Genomic DNA, 18,993 nt, shown 5'->3' with positions numbered 1-18,993 from the left:
AGGACCACTTCCTCACCCCCACAGACATAGCCTGTCATGTATAATTTTAAAAGCAACTAGAGTTAGCTTATTTGAAATCAAACATCATTAGAGGAAAAAAGTAAATACAAAGTGAACATTTACATTCAGTATAAACTAACTTTGCTTGTTTTCATTATATTTTAAAATTGATCTAAGGATTTTAAAGTTTTTAATATGAAAATTATTTTCACCCAGGAAGTATCATCTGACTCTCACTATAAACCCAGATATTGAGCTGACAAAAGCTATAGCAGATAGTCCTCAGTTCAGTAATGATACTTAATCTTTGTTACTAGAAAGTCTATAAAATGAATAAGTTAACCCCCAAATTTCTTCCATTTAGAAACAGTGACTAAAAGAAGCATATTTTAATATGGGTTCAAATGACTTTTTGCTGTATTGAATACTAGCTCACAGGCCTGGGCTCTGAAATTTTAATACATCTGCTGTCCGAGTTCTTAGCCCACTGCCACCCACCTTCATTCTGAGAAACTAACAGTGCAAGCCCACCACTGCTTTGGAGCTATATGCCCTATTCCTGTACAACTACAGGTAATACTTGACTGAAGAGGAGCACGCAGAAACAAAAGTATTAGGATTGCACAAACCTTAGAAAGAAGATAGATACAACCAGTGAGTATTCCTAAAATGGGGATGAATTGAAGAAACAATGTACTATGAAAATGATTATCTAATACTCATACAGCTAATTGTGTATCATTAGAGCGTTCCAAGAGGAGAACCGGGCAGGCTATGGTCCATAGGGTCGTCAAGAGTCGGACATGACTGAAGTTGACTTACCATACACAGACTGTTCCGGGGCACTGTTAACTATATTATCTAATCAGTACAATTTTAAGAATTAACTCACACAAGGCCTGAATAACTTTCCAAGGTCACAAAAATACAGAAAGACAGAGGTGGGATTTAAATCCAAGCAATTTGGGTCAAGAATCTATGTCTCTTAATCTACACGCTAAATCAAACTTCCAGAATGACAAATATAACTATTGGAATTTTGAAGAAAAAAAAAACCTCATGAAAAGGTTACAGCATTAAGACAAGGCAGAATAGATGACGGCTAAGCAGGTAGGAGAAGCTATATACAATGAGAATAGCAAAGTTTTCCAGAATTGATAAAAGGCACAGAATTCATTCAAGTAGTAGTGGACCCTGAACAAGAGAAATAAAAATAGACATCTGTCTGTAACAAAAAAATCAGAAACTGACATTATGTTTATACTTGCCAAAGAATGTACTCTCTATAGATAACTGAGATAAAATGCTGATTTTTCTCTAAATGTCAAAAAGTGCTTAACATTTATTAGGTTTTTACTAAAAATTAACATATTTAAATGTTCAGAGTAGACAGAAAACCCTGACTAGTGCAAAACTGTTATTCCTACTCATTCCATCCCCAAATTAAGTTTTTAAAGTTTCTGTAATTGTAATAAAAATGTCAATGAGATTGTCTTTTGAGGCACAACAAGTAATTCTAAAATTTATTTGGAGGTCAAAATGGACAAAAATTGGACATGACAATATTTAAAAATAAAGGTGAAGTTGCTCAGTCATGTCCGACTCTTTGCAACCCCATGGACTGTAGCCCATCAGACTCCTCCATCCATGGAATTTTCCAGGTAAGAGTACCGGAGTGGGTTGCCATTTCCTTCTCCAGGGGATCTTCCCGACCTGGGTATTGAACCCGGGTCTCCCACATTGTAGACAGACGCTTTACTGTCTGAGCCAAATAAAGGTAAGCATAATTAAAACTAAAAAATGGCAGTGCCTATAAGCATGAAGAATGAATCCAACAGAAATATTTAAACGTATATAACAATATGCCTGTGGATGTTTATAGAATAAATGGAGAACTGTCTTAACAGAGTAAGTTAATTTATGCAACATTCATACCATAAGATACTCTCTTGCAGTTGAGAATGAAGCAGTTCTGAATATACTAACAAGGGAATACTATCTGATATATATTAAGTAAATTTAAAAATTTAAATATATCATCACATGTGTTATACAACAAAATTAAAAGTGAACAGAAAAATATCTGCAAGGATATACTGGAGTATGGAAGAGGCCCCACATTTTAAAAACATTTATGCTGCTTAAGTGTTTTTCATCGCTGCATGCATAATTTAAAAGGACAGATGAAAAAATACTGTAAGAATGCTGAAATATAGGCAGAAACGGGTCATATATTTTTTTTTTCTGAGTCGGTTAACAGATGTAAGGTACAGGTCGTCCAAAATACCATGGTGGGGGCGGAGGACACATGATCAATCCAGGAAAGAAGAGTGAAAGGTGACCGAGGAGAAAAAAAATTGTTCGATTCTATTAAAGAGATTCTTGGGCTTCCCTTGTGACTCAGTTGGTGAAGAATCTGCCTGCAATGCGGGAAACGGGTTCAAGATCCCCTGAAGAAGGGAAAGGCTACCCACTCCAGTATTCTTGCCTGGAGAATTCCATGGGTTGTATAGTCCATGGGGTCGCAAAGAGTCGGACACAACTGAGTGACTTTTTACTTCACTTTCATTAAAGATACAGTTAAATTAATTTAAAAACTTCAGTCCTAATCTTTTCCACAGGAACACTTCTAAAACAAACTGATGGTGACTTGCTGGGGATTATGTTATTCAGGAAAAAACTCATCCCCAAAGGTTATTTACTCTAAGTCCATCCATATAAAAATATGAAACAACAAAGTAAACAGGACAGACTGGGGTGGAGGTGAGAAGAGAGCAAGTCAGGTAATGTATGTAGTTATAAAAAGGTATTAAGAAGGGTCCTTGTGGGATTAACTGTTTTGTTGTGACTTGGTGGTTGATACTCAAAACCTCCAACAGGGGTGAAACTGTATACAACTTGATACACACCTGGGGAAAGCTAAGAACTGTGAATTGCATCAGTGTTAATAGCCTCGTTGTAATATTATAGTGTCATCTGCAAAATGCTGCCAGTGCAGGAACTGGGAAAATGTAAGATATCTCTTATTTCTTAAGGAATGTGAATCTACAATTGCGTCAATACAAATAGTAACATTTAAAAATACATGGTACCACAACAGTTAAAATGAAAAACAAAGGCAATACTAAATGTATGGAAAGCTGTGGAGCAACTGGAATCCTCATTCACTGCTAGTAGAAGTATAAACTGATTCAACCACTCTTGATAACTATATATCCATTCCTAGGAATACACCCAATAGAAATGCATATGTATAATCACTCAAAAAAGGATGAAAGGTTCATGGCAGCACTTGTATAACAGCCAACAATGACTACCAACAGTAGCATGAATAAACTGTATATTCACATGAGAATGAACAGATGACTGCTTTGTGCAACAACATGATCATACAAACATGATACTTAAAGCAGCTAGACCCCAAAGAGACGTGCTTCTCAGCAAAAAAACAAAATGAAAATATTTACAGACTGGGAGAAAATATTTGCAAATGATGTGATTGACAAGGGCTTAAGTTCTAAGATACACAAACAGCTCATACACCTCAATCAATAACTTAAAATCCAATCAAAAAATGGGCAGAAGACATACAGATAGCCAGTAGGCATCTGAAAAGATGATCACCATCACTAATTACTAGAGAAATATAAATAAAAAATTACAATGAGGTATCTCCTCACACCAGTCAGAATGGCCATCATCAAAAAGTCTACAAATAATGCTGGATGGAGTGTAGAGAAAAAGGAACCCTTCTACACTGTTGGTGGGAATGTGAACTGGTGCAAATACTATAGAAAGCAATACTGGGGTCCTCAAACTGAAAATGGAACTACTATATAAGCCAGCAATCCTACTCCTGGGCATATATCCAGATAAAACTATCATTCAAAAAGATATACACACCCCATGTTAATAGCAACAATATTTTACAATATTCAAGACATGGAAACAACCTAAATGTCCACTGACAGATGAATGGACGAAGGTAAGGTACATATATACAATGGACTGTTACCCCCAAAAATGAAATGTCGTTTATAGCAGCATGTATGGATCTAAAGATCATACTAAGTCAAAAAGAAAAATACAGTAGAATCTAGAATAATACATAAATGAATATATCTACAAACAAAAATAGACTTACATGTGGTTGTCAAGAGGGAGGGAAAGATGGGGAGTTTTGGATTAGCATATGTAAACATATATAGGATGGACAAACAACAAGATCCTGCTATATAGTACAAGGAACTATCTATATTCAACCATCTGTGATAAGCCATAATGGAAAAGAATATGAAAACGTTTATGTAGTTATAAGAATCACTTTTCTGTACAGTAGAAATTAACACTGTAAATCAACTGTACTTCATAGACTACCCTTCTTGACTTTTCATTATGTGAAAGTTCAAGATGTACACTTATGTTTATTTTAAATACATAAAATGAAAGAAATATACCATGGAGCTATTAGGAAAACAAGACAGCCAAGACCGAAATGAATGAGACAAAATACATTAAGTTATTCCAGTAAGAATATTTTAAGATGACAAAAAATTCAAATCTAGCAATATATAAAGAAGGTAATTCAGATTCCCAGCCATCACCCCCATACACACACACATACAACAAATTTAACAAAGTTGCAGGATACAAACTTAAAATATAATAAGTTGTGTATAGAGGGGACATCTCAATGTAACAAAGTCCATTTATGAAAAAATCACAGTTAACATCATACACAGTGGATAAAAGCTGAAAGCCTTTCCTCTAAAATCAAGAGATAAGGATGTCCACACTCCTGCCACATCTATTTAACACAGTATTAGAAGTCCGAGCCACAGCAATCTGACAAGAAAAGGCAACCAAACTGCCAGGGAAGAAGGAAAACCCACATCTGCAGATGACAGGATACTATATATAGAATAACCCTAAAGTCTCCACCAAAAAATTAGAATAAAATAAGCCTACAGGATGTAGAAATCTGTTGCCTTTCTACATGTTAATAACAAGCTATCAGAAAAAGCACAAAAACAAACCTATTTAAAATTTCATCAAGAAGGACCACAACATGATCAAGTGGGATATATCCTGAGCATGAATACACACAAATCAATCAATGTGAGACAAAAAATAAGAAACTGAAAGATAAAAACTATATGGTAATCTCAATAGATGCAGGAAAAGCTTTCATCAAAATTCAACAACTATATATGATAAAAACTCACCAGAAATCAGGCATGGAAGGAACCTAATAAAGGCTGCTCAATGGTGAAAACTGAAAGCATTTCCTCTGAGATCAGGAACAAGAAAGGGTGCTCACTCTTGCCACTATTGTTGGAAGTTCTAGTCAGGCAAGCAGAGAAGAAACGTAACAGGAATCCAGATTGGAAAAGAAAGAAAACTCTTGACTGCAGATGACAGTATACTATGCCTGCCCGTTCTTTCTGTCCATGGAATTCTCCAGGCAAGAACACTGGAGTGGGTAGGCATTCCCTCCTCCAAGGGCTCTTCCCAACACAGGCGTCAAACTCGGGTCACCTGCATTGCAGGCATTTTTTTTTTTTTTAACCTGTCTGAGCCACCAGGGAAGCCCAATACTGTACACAGAAAATTTAATAAAGTTGCAGGACACAAAAATAATATATAGAAATCCCTTGCATTCTGATATACAAACAACAAAAAATCAGAAAGAGAACTTAAGGAAACAATCCCACTCACCACTGCAACAGAAAGAATAAAATATCTGGGAATAAACCTACCCATAGAGGCAAAAGACATGTATGCAGAAAATAAGACACTGATGAAAGAAATCAAAGACGACACAATGGAGAATATACTATGTTCTTGGATTGAAAGAATCAATATTGTGAAAATAACTACCCTAAGCAATCTGCAGATTGAAGGCAATCCCTACTGCTTTACCAAGGGCATTTTTCACAAAACTAGAATAAAAATTTTTACAATTTGTATGGAAACAAAAAGACCCTGAATACCTAAAGCAACCTTGAGAAGAAAAATGGAGCTGGAGGAATCAACCTTCCTGACTTTATACTACAAAACAACAGTTATCACGACAGTATGGTACTGGCACAAAAATAGAAACACAGATTAATGGAACAAGATGGAAAGCCCAGAGATAAACTCATGCACCTGTGGGCATCTTAAATTTGACAAAGGAGGAAAGAACATACAATGGAGAAAAGAAATCATCATCAGTAAGTGGTGTTGGGAAAGCTGAACAGCCATATGTAAAAGAATGAAATTAAAACACTTCCTAACACCATACACAAAGATAAACACAAAATGGATTAAAGGCCTAAATATAAGACTAGGAAATATAAAACTCCTAGAGGACAACATAGGCAGAACACTCTGAAATAAATTGCAGCAAGATCTTCTTTGATCCACTTCCTAGAGTAATGGAAAGAAATACAAAAATAAACAAATGGGACCTAATTAAACTTAAAAGCTTTTGCACACCAAAAGTAATCATTAGCAAGATAAAAAACCCTCAAAATGGGAGAAAATATTTGCAAATGAAGCAACTGACAAAGGATTAATCTCCAAAATATGCAAGGAGCTTATATAGCTCAATACCAGATAAACAGGCAACCCAATCAAAAAATGGGCAGAAGACTTAAACAGACATTTCTCCAAAGAAAATATACAGAAAACCACCAAACACATGAAAAGATGCTCAACATTGCTCATTATTAGAAAAATGCATATCAAAACTACATTGAACTATCACCTCACACTGATAGGAATGGCCACCGTCAAATCTACAAAAAATAAATGCTAGAGAGGATGTGGAGAAAGGGGAAACCTCAGTGTGTATGCCCAGCAGTGGGACTGCTGGATCATAAGGCAGTTCTATTTCCAGATTTTTAAGGAATCTCCACACTGTTCTCCATAGTGGCTGTACTAGTTTGCATTCCCACCAACAGTGTTAAGAGGGTTCCCTTTTCTCCACATCCTCTTAACCCTGTATACGAGACAGCAAAAGAGACACTGATGTATAGAACAGTCTTTTGGACTCTGTGGGAGAGGGAGAGGGTGGGATGATTTGGGAGAATGGCATTGAAATATGTATATCATCATATATGAAACGAGTCGCCAGTCCAGATTTGATGCACGATACTGGATGCTTGGGGCTGGTGCACTGGGACGACCCAGAGGGATGGTATGGGGAGGGAGGAGGGTTCAGGATGGGGAACACATGTATGCCTGTGGCGGATTCATTTCGATATATGGCAGAACCAATACAATATTGTAAAGTTTAAAAATAAAATAAAAAAAAAAAAAAAGAAAGGGGAAACCTCTTGCACTGTTGGTGGGAATATAAAGTGATACAGCCACGAAGGAGAACAGTATGAACTTTCCTTAAAAAACAAACAAACAAAAAAAAGAGTATTACATGGACTGAGCAATCCCACTGTGTGTGCCCAGTGCTCACTGCAGCACTATTCACAACAGCCAGGACACGGAAGCAAGCTAGCTGTCCACTGACAGATGGATGGATGAAGAAGTTGTGGTACATATATACCATGGAATATCATTCCATGGCCATAAAAAGGAAAGCAACTGGGTCATTTGTAGTGATGTGCACGAATCTAGACTCAGTCATAGAGTAAAGTCAAGCCAGAAAAACTAATAGTGCATATTAACACTTATGTGTGTATTCTAGAAAAATGGTACTAATGAACCTATTTGCAGGGCAAAAGAATAGCGATGCATAGAGAATGGACTTGTGGACACAGCAGGGGAAGGAGAGGGTGGGGTGAACTGAGAGAGCAGCACTAACATATATATACTACCATTTATAAAATAAATAGCTAGTGGGAAGCTGCTATATTACACCAGGAGCTCAGCTGGGTGCTCTGTGATGATCTAGTAGGGTGGGATGGTGGGGGTAAAATAGAGGCTCAAGAGGGAGCAGATATAGGTACACTTACAGCTGAGTCACAATATTGTACAGCAGAAACTAACACAACACTGTAAGGCAATTATGCTCCAATTAAAAACTAGTAATATTAAAAAATACCTGGGAATAAGCCTACCAAAGGAGTGAAAAGACCTGTATACAGAAAACTCTTAAGACACAGATGAGAGAAAGCAATGACACAAACAGATGGAGAGATATACTATGATCTTCAATTGGAAGAATCAATATTGTGGAAATGACTATACTACCCAAAGCAATGTACAGATGCAACGTAATTCCTATCAAATTACCAAGTGTATTTTTCACAAAGATAAAACAAAAAATTTTACAATCTGTATGGAAACATGAAAGACCAGAAATAACCACAGCAATCTTGAGAAAGAAAAATGGTGTTGGAGGAATCAGGCTTCCTGACCTCAGACTATACTACAAAGCTACAGTAATCAAGACAGTATGGTACTGTCACAAAAACAGATCTATAGATCAATGGAACTGGACAGAAGCCCAGAGATGAACCCACGCACCTGTGGTCCCCTAATCTATGACAGAGGATTCAAATACACAATGGAGAAAAGACAGCCTTGTCAATAAATAGTGTTGGGAAAACTAGGCAGCTACATGTAAAAGAATGAAACTAGACCACTCTCTAACCATATACACAAAAATAAATTCAAAATGGATTAAAGATCAGAATGCAGGGCCAGACACGAAAACTCTCAGAGGAAAACATAGGAAGAACACTTCTCCTAGTGTAATGCAAATGAAAACAAAAATAAACAATTGGACCTAATTAAATGTAGCAATGGAAACCATAAAGATGACAAAAAGAAAACCCTCTGAATGGGAGAAAATAATAGCAAAGGAAGTAACTATCAAAGGATTACTCTCCACAAGATACATAAGCAGCTCATGCAACTCAAATCAATAAACAACCCAATCAAAAAGTGGGCATAAGACACCAAAACAAACACTTCTCCAAAGGAGACATACACAAGACCACCAACCACATGCAAAGATGTTCAACACCCCTCATTATTAGAGAAATGCAAATTAAAACCACTATGAGGTATCACCTCACACCAGTCAGAGTGACCAGCATCAAAAATAAATCTACAGGGCTTCCCTGGTGTGTCAGTGGTAATGAATCTGCCTGACAATGCAGGAGACAAGGGTTCAATCCCCATCCTAGAAAATCCCACATGCCACTGGGCAACGAGGCCATGTGCCACAGTTATTGATTGAGCCTGTGCTCTAGAGCCCAGGAGCCACAACTAACTACTGGGCCCACTTGCCGCACCTACGGAGGCCTGCGCATCCTGGAGCCTGTGCTCTGCAAGAGCAGCCACCATAATGAGAAGCCCATGCTCCAAAACTAGAGCAGCCCCTTCCCCCTACTCATCACAATTAGAGAAAAGCCTGAAGAGCGACAAAGACCCAGCATGGACCAAACTGAATAAATAAATCATTGTTAAAAAAAAAATCTACACACAATAAACACTGGAGAGAGTATGAAGAAAAGGGAACCCTCATGCACTGCTGGTGGGAGTGTAAACTGATACAGCCACTATGGAAAACAGTACAGAGTTTTCTTAAAAACTAAAAACAGAACTCCCATATGACCCAGGCATCTCACTACTGGGCATATACTCAGAGAAAATCATAATTCAAAGATATATGCACCCCAGTGTTCACATCAGCACTGTTTACAACAGCCAGGACATGGAAGTAACCTAAATGTCCATGAACAGAGAAATGGATAAATAAGATGTGGTATATATATACAGTGGAATCTTACTCAGCCATAAAAAGTAACAAAATTGAGTCATTTGTAGAGACATGGAGGGACCTAAAGAATATCACACAGAGTGAAGTCAGAAAGAGAAAAACAAATATCATAAATTAACATATATGGAGCCTAGAAAAATGGTACAGATAATCTTACTTGCAAGGTAGAAATAGACACAGATGTAGAGAACAAAAATAGGGATACCAAGGGGCAAAGAGGTGGTGGGACTGGAGATTGGGATTGACACATATACACTATTGACACTATAATAACAAAGAAACTCAGCCAAACTAATGAGAACATACTGTATAGCAGAGGGAACTCATACTTAAGGCTCTGTGATGACCTGAATCAGAAGAAAGTCCAAAAGGGGGTAGATATCTGTATATGTATAGCTGATTGATTTTGCTCTACAATAGAAAAAGCAACTGTATCTCAATAAAAATTTTTTTTAAATCTTCATCAAAAATAAGTAGGAATATTATTTGGTTTGTACCCCTTTTTTGGAAACTGTCTCTCCACCTCTATCCTTCATATGATGTGCCCCCATTGATAGAAAATCTTACTCTCCATAGTTAGATAAATCTCAGTACCACACCTCATTCCTGAAGAGACTACCACTGAGATAGGCTCCTAGCTCAGATTTGAAGCCTCAGGGATTTTTGGAGTTGACACTAGAAAGATATGTCAGAATGGTCTCTTTCTGGTTGCTGAAATTGTAAAACGTAAAATTTGGGACCTACCGGTGTTCTTGTTTTTCTACCACATGGAAAAGGCATACTGAATATCACAGAAGGTGCATATTCAGAAGCCTCTGACTAGATAAGAAACAGTACCACGACCACATTCAAGTCTCCAGTGCAAGTGTTTCATGAGACACACTTACAATAGCTTTTTAATAAATTAATTACCATTTCTGCTTAACCTAATTCAAACTGAGTTTCTTTCAACTGCAAATAAAGGTTCTGATATACTAAAGCCAAAAAAATACAACCATTACTATGCTCATAGAACATTTCATTCTTCTTCTTGTTCAGTCGCTCATTAGTGTCTGACTCTGCGACCCCATGGACTGCAGCAAGTCAGACTTCCCGTCTTTCACCATCGCCCAGAATTTTGCTCAAACTTACTGACGTTGATTGAGTGCTGGTCTTGTAAAGTACTTAACATGCATTAACTCATTTGATGCTTATAAGAATTCATGAGATTAAGTGCTAGCATCCTATTTTTTTTTTTTTTTTAGCATCCTATTTTGTACATGAGGAAAAATATATAATCCTCTATGAGGTAACGCAGCAAGTAAAGTAATGAAATAAATTCCGACCCAGGCAGTCTGGATCTTCAGTGCATGTGCTCAACTATTAGATCATACTGCCTCCTATAAGAATATTTCTTATTAAGTAATAAAAACTAAAAATAATGGAACTAAATTTGAATTAAGTGCTCATGAGAGTCACATAAGAAATTATAAATGACTAAAAACATTTAAAATGTTCAAACTCAATATAATACAAAGAAATACAAACTGAGATTACTTTTCACTTATTAGAATAAGAAAGTTTAAAAGATTGCTAATTCTCAGTATAAGCAAAGATATGGGAACTAGGGACCCCATATGATGTTGAGAGGATAATTTGTCAGTATCTTTCTTCAGTAATTGAAGTTTTAGGTAATTTATTTCAACAGAAACATTCACATTAAGACTCAGAGGACAAGATAAATTTAAACAATGTTGTTCCCTAACACATTTATAGTAATAAAGAATCAACAGGGAATGAAATAGAGGACACTAATACACCTGAATACTAGTCAGTCTTTAAAAAGAGGAAAGTGTCAATAGATAACATTATGCCTTTCTCTTTCCATGGGAACTAAATCAAGAAAAATTAAAACAGCATTTAGGGATGACTACATACTGAGAAGTAGGCAAACGTTCATGAACATTTCAGCAACAAAAGAAAAAAGACGTGATAGAGAACAGTATAAAGTCCAGTTGTGTAAAAATACATTGATTATATTGGTATTTAAAATTAAGAATACACAGAAAAAATATCTAGAATTATATGCCGAACTGGTATTAGTTCTTGTCTTTCATACCTGGGACATCAGACCAGATGGATGAGATGACTCACTATATATACATATACCTGTATTTAAAAATTTTTAATCCAATGAGGATATTTTACAATTAAAAAAGAATATCTACAGAAAATAGAAAGATATACTCTGGTTCAATCATACCTTGGAGCAAACATAAAATTCCAAATGCAAGAGAACTAAGCATTTTTTAAAAACTAGAAGAAAATGTTTATACTTGTATAAACAAAAATGCTCCTGCCTACAAAAGTTCAGAGCAAGTAGAAGCCATCAAATATATTAAAACAATACTAACAAAATAAGATTCCATGTGATTAGTTTCACTAATAATGCAGACAAAAAATATAAGGGCAATATTTAAGTCCTTAAGGTAATTTATATTGTTTACCAAGTCATATTTAAATGGTAACCTGTCATGTAGAAAAAAGTATTGCCTCCCTAGCAATAAAAGTAGGTTTCAAACAACTATTAAATTTACAAAAATAAATGAGTTCTAAAACTCAATGATCGCAAAACCGGAGAAACAGTACACTCAAATACATTTCTGGTAGCACTCTAAAATTTGTTTTCTAGGAAACAATCTAATAACAAATCTGACAAGAACTATCGAAACTGTTCTTTTTAATGATTGTAAGATATTCTCTGATAGGTTAACTCTGCTTTGGGGCATACAGGCCGTGAAACACCACTGAACAACTGGTAACGTGATGAAAGGACTGCCACGACAGCAGTGCTGCACGCAGTCGTTCAGTTGTGTCGGGCTCTTTGTGACCCCACGGACTGTAGCCCGCCAGGCTCCTCTGTCCATGCGCATTCACCAGGCAATACTGGAGTAGGCTGCCATCCCCTTCTCCAGAGGTTCTTCCCAACCCAGGGATCGAACCCAGGTCTCCACACTGCAGGAGGATTCTTGATCATCTGAGCCACCCCGGAAGCCCAAGCAGTGCATGGCTATTCACAATATAAAGCTTCTCAAACATATACGTACACCAAATAGCGGAAGAGTTTAATTGTAGCGCTAAGCCATAATGGAATAAAGTTATTAAAAATGAAAATTATGTAGACTAAGTCAATATTCAGAATAGTCAAACAAAAATGAAAGCACAACTTTATACAGATCTGCTGATTATAATTACATCAAGTATGTATCTCTATGTTCATTGACAAAGACTAGGAAACCATGCAGAAGGATGTAACTTTATGATCTCTAAATTCTTATTTCTGTAAAGGTTTTTAAATTCATGATAGACAAAAAGAGATCTCAAGAATCTCTCTCAGAAAACATTTTGATGTTACATTCCAGTAACAAAATACATATTCCACAAGTTTTAGTTAAGTTTGTAAAATGTATTCCTTTTTCTCTAATCTTATCCAAACCTGCTCTATCCAATTTTATTCATTAAGAAATATATGATGTTTGCAAGGAGCCCTGGGATGAGAGACACCCAGGTGCCCCAGTGCAAAGGTTTCTCCCTTCAGACTCATCTGTAAGGACTTGGCTCACAACACCTATAATGCAATCTCTAATGCTCTAGGGACTCGTTAATCCCCTCTAGTCAGGGTCACAGGGTAATGGCACCTCACCCCAAAGGTTCAAACAGGCACTTCCTTCAAGATGCCCGAGTAGGAGGATGCAGAGCTTGCATCTCATCACAACTAGGGCACCTACAAGGTGCTGGTGGGGGGCTTTGAACACCTAAGGAGATGGGCAGAATCCCTGAGTAACCAGGGTCTTGGCTGTCAGGCCAGGGTTGGGCCTGAGCTCCTGTGGCAGCAGCACCAAATTCAAACCACTGTACTAACAAGAGAACTTCAGACTCCAGAGAATATTAATCAGCGACAGATCCCCCAGAGGTCCCCATCTTGGTACCAACACCTAGTTCCACCCAACTGCCTGTGAACTCCAGTGCTGGATGCCTTAGGCCAAACAATGAGCAAGACAGAAATACAGACCACACCCTGATCAAAAAAAAAAAGAGACATCCAAAAATATGGTACAGATGAAGGAGCAAGGTAATAACCAAAGACCAAATTAATGAAGAGGAAATAGCCAACCTACCTGAAAAGGAATTCAGAGTACTGATAGTAAAGATGATCCAAAATCTCAGAAACAGAATGGGGGCATGGATCAAGAAAACAGAAGAAATGTTTAACAAGGACCTAGAAGAACTAAAACACACACAAATAGTGATGAACAACACAATAACTGAAATGAAAAATATGCCAGACCAATCAACAGAATAACTGAAGCAGAACAAGTGAGTGAGCCTGAAGATAGAATGATGGTGATAACTACTGAGGAGCAGAATAAAGAAAAAAGAATGAAATGAGGACAGTCTCAGAGGCCTCTGGGACAACATTAAATGCACTAACATTTGTTTCATAGGGGTCTCAGAAGACAAAGAGAAGGATAAAGTATCTGAGAAAATATTTGAAAGATTATAGTAAAAAACTTAGCTAACATGGGAAAGGAAATAGTCACTCAAGTGCAGGAAGCACAGTTTCTCACACAGGATAAACCCAAGGAGAAACACACAGAGACATAGTAATCAAACTAACAAAAATTACATTCAAAGAAAAAATATTAAAAGCAGCAAGGAAAAAGCAACAAACAACATGCAAGAGAATCCCCATAAGGTTATCAGCTGATTTTTCACCAGAAACTGTAGGCCAGAATACTCTGCGAGGGTATATGTAAAGTGATGAAAGGGAAGACCGACAAAGAACACATGTATACCTGTGGCGGATTCATGTTGATATATGGCAAAACCAATACAATATTGTAAAGTTAAAAATAAAATAAAGGGGAAAAAAAAAAAAAGAATACTCTACCCAGAACGGAACAGAGAAATCAAAAGTTTTACAGACAAAAGCTAAGAGAATTCAGTACCATCAACCAGCTTTAAAGCAAATGCCAAATGAACTTCTCTATGTGCAAAACAAGAAAAAGACCTACAAAAATAAACCCAAAATAATTAAGAAAATGGTAATAGGAACATACATATCATTACCATAAATGGATCTGGATTACATGCTCCAACCAAAAGATACAAAATGGTTGAATGGATACAAAAACAAGACCCTTATATATGCTGTCTACAAGAGACCCACTTCAGATCTAGGGACACATTCAGATTGGAAGTGAGGCAATGGAAACAGGTATTACATGCAAATGGAAATCAAAATAAAGCTAGAGTAGCATACTCATATCAGAAAAAACAGACTTTAAAGACTACCAGAAGAAGGAAGGACACTGCATAATGATCAAGGGATCAATCCAAGAAGAAAATAAAACAATTTTAAATATTATGCACCCAACACAGGAGCAGCTCAAAACAAAAAAGCAAATGTTAACAGCCATAAAAGGGGAAATTAACAGTAACCCAGTAATAGTGGGGTACTTTAACACTCCACTTTCACCAATGGACAGATCATCCAGATAGAAAATTAATAAGGAAAAACAAGCCTTAAATGAAACATTACATCAGCTAGACATAATTGATATACATAGGACATTTCATCCAAAACCAGCAGAATACACTTTCTTCTCAAGTGCACATGGAACATTCTCTAGGATAGATCACATCTTGGGTTACAAATGAAGCCTCAGTAAACTTAAGAAAATTGGAATTATATCAAGCATCTTTTTTTTACCACAACACTATGAGATTGGAAATCAATTACAGGAAAAAAAAAAAAAACCTACAAAAAACACAAACACATTTGTTTAGTACTAAATACTCAAAAATTCAGAGAAGAAATTAAAGAGGAAATTTTAAAAAATAGATAGCAGCAAATGACAACATAAACACAACCAATTATCACCTCAAGAAACAAGAAAAATCTACTATAAACAATCTAATCTTAACATAAAACAACTAGAGAAAGAAGACCTGAAAAACTCCACAGTTAGATCAGAGAAGAAATAAATGAAACTGAAATGAAGAAAACAACAGCAAAGATAAAAAAACTAAAGCTGATTTTTTGAGAAGATTAAAGGTTTATACCTTTAGCCAAACTCATCAAGAAAAAAAGGAAGAAGATTCAAATCAATAATATTAAATATGAAAAAGGAGAAGTTACAACTGACACTATAGAAATACAAAGGATTATTAAGAGACTACTACAAGCAACTGCATGCAAATAATATGGACAACCCAGAAGAAATGGACAAATTCTCAGAAAGGTATAACCCACCAAGACTGAAGCATGAAGAAACAGAAAATACCAATGGACTAATCACAAGTCATAACATTGAAACCATAATTAAAAACCCTCCAACAAACAGAAGTCCAGGACCAGATGGTGTCATAGGTGAATTCTATCAAATTTTTAGAGACCAGTTAGCACCTATTCTTCTCAAACACTTCCAAAAAATTGCAGAGGGAGGAATACTCCCAAACTCATTCTATGAGGCCACCATCCCCTGATACCAAAATTAAACAAAGATATCAAAAAGAAAATTACAGACCAATAACACTGATGAACAGACACAAAAATCCTCAAAAAATACTAGCAAACAGAATCCAATAACACATGAAAAGGATCATACACTATGATCAAGTTAAGTTTATCCCAAGGATGCATGGATTCTTCAATATACACAAATCAATGTGATATACCACATTACCAAATTGAAAGATAAAAATCATATGATAATCTCAAAGAATGCAGAAGAAGCTTCTGACAGACTTCATCACCTATTTATGAAAAAAACTCTTCAGAAAATTGGTATGGAAGGAACCTAACTCAACACAATAAAGGCCATATAAAACAGACCCACAACAAATATTATTCTCAATGGTGAAAAACTGAAAGTACTTCCTCTAAGGTCTAATAAGACAAGGGTGTGCATTCTCACCATTATTATTCAATTTAGTTTGGAAGTCCTAGCCATATCAATCAGAGAAGAAAAAGAAATGAAAGGAATCCAGATTGAAAAAGAAGTAAAACTGTCACTGTCTGCAGACAACACTATACATAGAAAACCCTGAAAATTACTAGAGCTATTCAGTGAATTTAGTAAAGTCACAAGATACAAAATCAATACACAGAAATCCCTTGAATTCCTATAAACTAACTACCAAAAAATAAGAAAGAGAAATTAAGGAAACAATCCCACTTACCACTGCAACAAAGAGTATAAAATACCTAGGAATAAACCTACCTATGGAGACAAAAGCCTGTATGCAGAAAGCTGTAAGACACTAATGAAAGAAATCAAAGATGACACAGAGAGATATAATATGTTCTTGGATTGAAAGAATCAATATTGAAAAAATGACTATAGACTACCCTAAACAATCTGCAGATTTAATGCAATCCTCATCACATTACCAAGGGCATTTCTCACAGAACCAGTACAAAAATTTAAAATATTTGTATGGAAACAAAAAGACGTCAGTCAGCCAAAGCAACCTTGAGAAAGAAAAATGGAGCTGGGGGAATCAACCTTCCTGGCTTCAGACTATACACAATTAAATGAAGTAGAGATAGGTAACCTTCCAGAAAAATAATTTTGAATAATGATAGTGAAGATGATCCAGGATCTCAGGAAGACAATGGAGAAGATACAACAAATGTTTATCAAAACCTAGAAAAACTAAAGAACAAACAAACAGAGATGAACAATACACTAGAAGGAATCAGCAATAGAGTAACTGAGGCAGAAGGAAGAGAGAGAGAAAGGACCTGAGATAATATTTGATGAGATAGCTGAAAAATTCCCAAACAGTGGAAAGGAAATAGTCAACCAAGTCCAGGAGCACAGAGAATCCCAGGCAGAAAAAACCTAAGGAGGAACACACCGAGACACATAGTAATCAAACTGACAAAAATTAAAGACAAAGATAAAATATTAAAAACAACATTGGGGAAAAATGGCAAATAACATACAAGGGAAATCCCAACAGGCTATCAGCTGATTTCGCAACAAAAACTCTACAAGCCAGAAGGGAATGGCATGATATATTTAAAGGGATGAAAGGGAAAAACCTACAACCAAAATATTCTATCCAGCAATACTCTCATTCAGATTTGATGGAGAAATCAAAGATAGATGGCCAACAAACCCAGGAAAAGATGCTCAGCATCACTAGTTATTATAGAAATGCAGATCAAAACTACCATGATTTATCACTGGTCAGAATGGCCATCATCATAAAATCTACAAACAATAAATGCTGAAGAGGATGTGGATAAAAGGGAACCCTCTTGCACTGTTGGTGGAAATGTAAATTGATACAGCCACTATGGGAAAAAGTTTGGAGGTTTCTTAAAAAACTGAAAATATAACTACCATATGACTCAATAACCCCACTACTGCACATATGCCCTGAGAAAATCATAATTCAAAAAGACTTATGTACCCCAATGTTCACTGTAGGACTATTTATGATAACCAGGAGATGGAAGCAATCTAAATGTTCACTGACATGTGAATTGATAAATATGTGAGATACACACACACACACACACACACACACAATGAATATTACTCAGCTATGAAAATGAATGAAATTGGGTCATTTGTAGAGATAGAGATGGACCTAGAGTACGCCATACAGAGTGAAATAAGTCGGAAAGGAAAATATCATACATTAATGCATATATATGAAATCTAGGAACAGTATACATAGATGAACAGAGACCTAGATGGAGACAATGGATATGTCGACATGGGGGGGAGCGGAGGGTGAGACAAATTGGGAAAGCAGCGTTGACATATATACACTACCATGTGTAAAACAGATAGCTAGTGAGAAGTTATAAGGAGGATAGGGAAAGATGACCTAGAGAGACGGGAGGGGCTGGGTGGGAGGTTTGGGAGGGAGCTGATATATGTAAACATACAGCTGACTCACTTTGTTGTACAGCAGAAACGAACACAACATTGTAAAGCAATTATACTCCAATAAAATAAACTGAAAAAAAAAAACAAAAAACAAAAAACAACCTATGAAATAGAAGTAAACTTCTATAAATCATATACCTGATAAGGGATTAATATCCAGAATATGCAAAGAACTGCTACAAGTCAACAATAAAAAAATCAAAATAACCATTTAAAAAATGTCCAAAGGAAATGAAAAGACATTTCTCCAAAAATGATATACCAATGTCATTAAACATGTGACAAGATATTTAACATCTTTAACCATTTAAG

The 18,993-nt window shown here is 36.2% G+C and overlaps 1 protein-coding gene across 12 annotated transcripts in view; it reads right to left on the bottom strand.

Moving 5' to 3' along the window:
* The window catches only part of WDSUB1 (WD repeat, sterile alpha motif and U-box domain containing 1), a 68,367-nt gene that overhangs the window by 6,203 nt on the left and 43,171 nt on the right, over positions 1 to 18,993 (bottom strand). For 5 of the 12 annotated variants that reach the window (XM_055572475.1, XM_055572474.1, XM_055572482.1 and 2 more), the window contains one exon: positions 1,490 to 1,758. The exons of 3 other annotated variants lie outside the window; for them this stretch is intronic. In XM_055572475.1, the coding sequence (XP_055428450.1) occupies positions 1,589 to 1,758 (170 nt within the window). In that variant the 3' untranslated portion in view covers positions 1,490 to 1,588. Of the gene's footprint in view, positions 1 to 1,489; positions 1,763 to 2,385; positions 2,421 to 5,595; positions 6,412 to 11,828; positions 11,879 to 18,993 lie in introns of those variants that run through there. 4 more of the 12 variants (XM_055572480.1, XM_055572479.1, XM_055572486.1 and 1 more) reach the window with 4 other exon arrangements.

The sequence above is a fragment of the Bubalus kerabau genome, chromosome 3, assembly GCF_029407905.1.
Source record: "Bubalus kerabau isolate K-KA32 ecotype Philippines breed swamp buffalo chromosome 3, PCC_UOA_SB_1v2, whole genome shotgun sequence".
NCBI lineage: Eukaryota > Metazoa > Chordata > Mammalia > Artiodactyla > Bovidae > Bubalus > Bubalus kerabau.
This window is presented reverse-complemented; position numbering and strand designations above follow the sequence as displayed.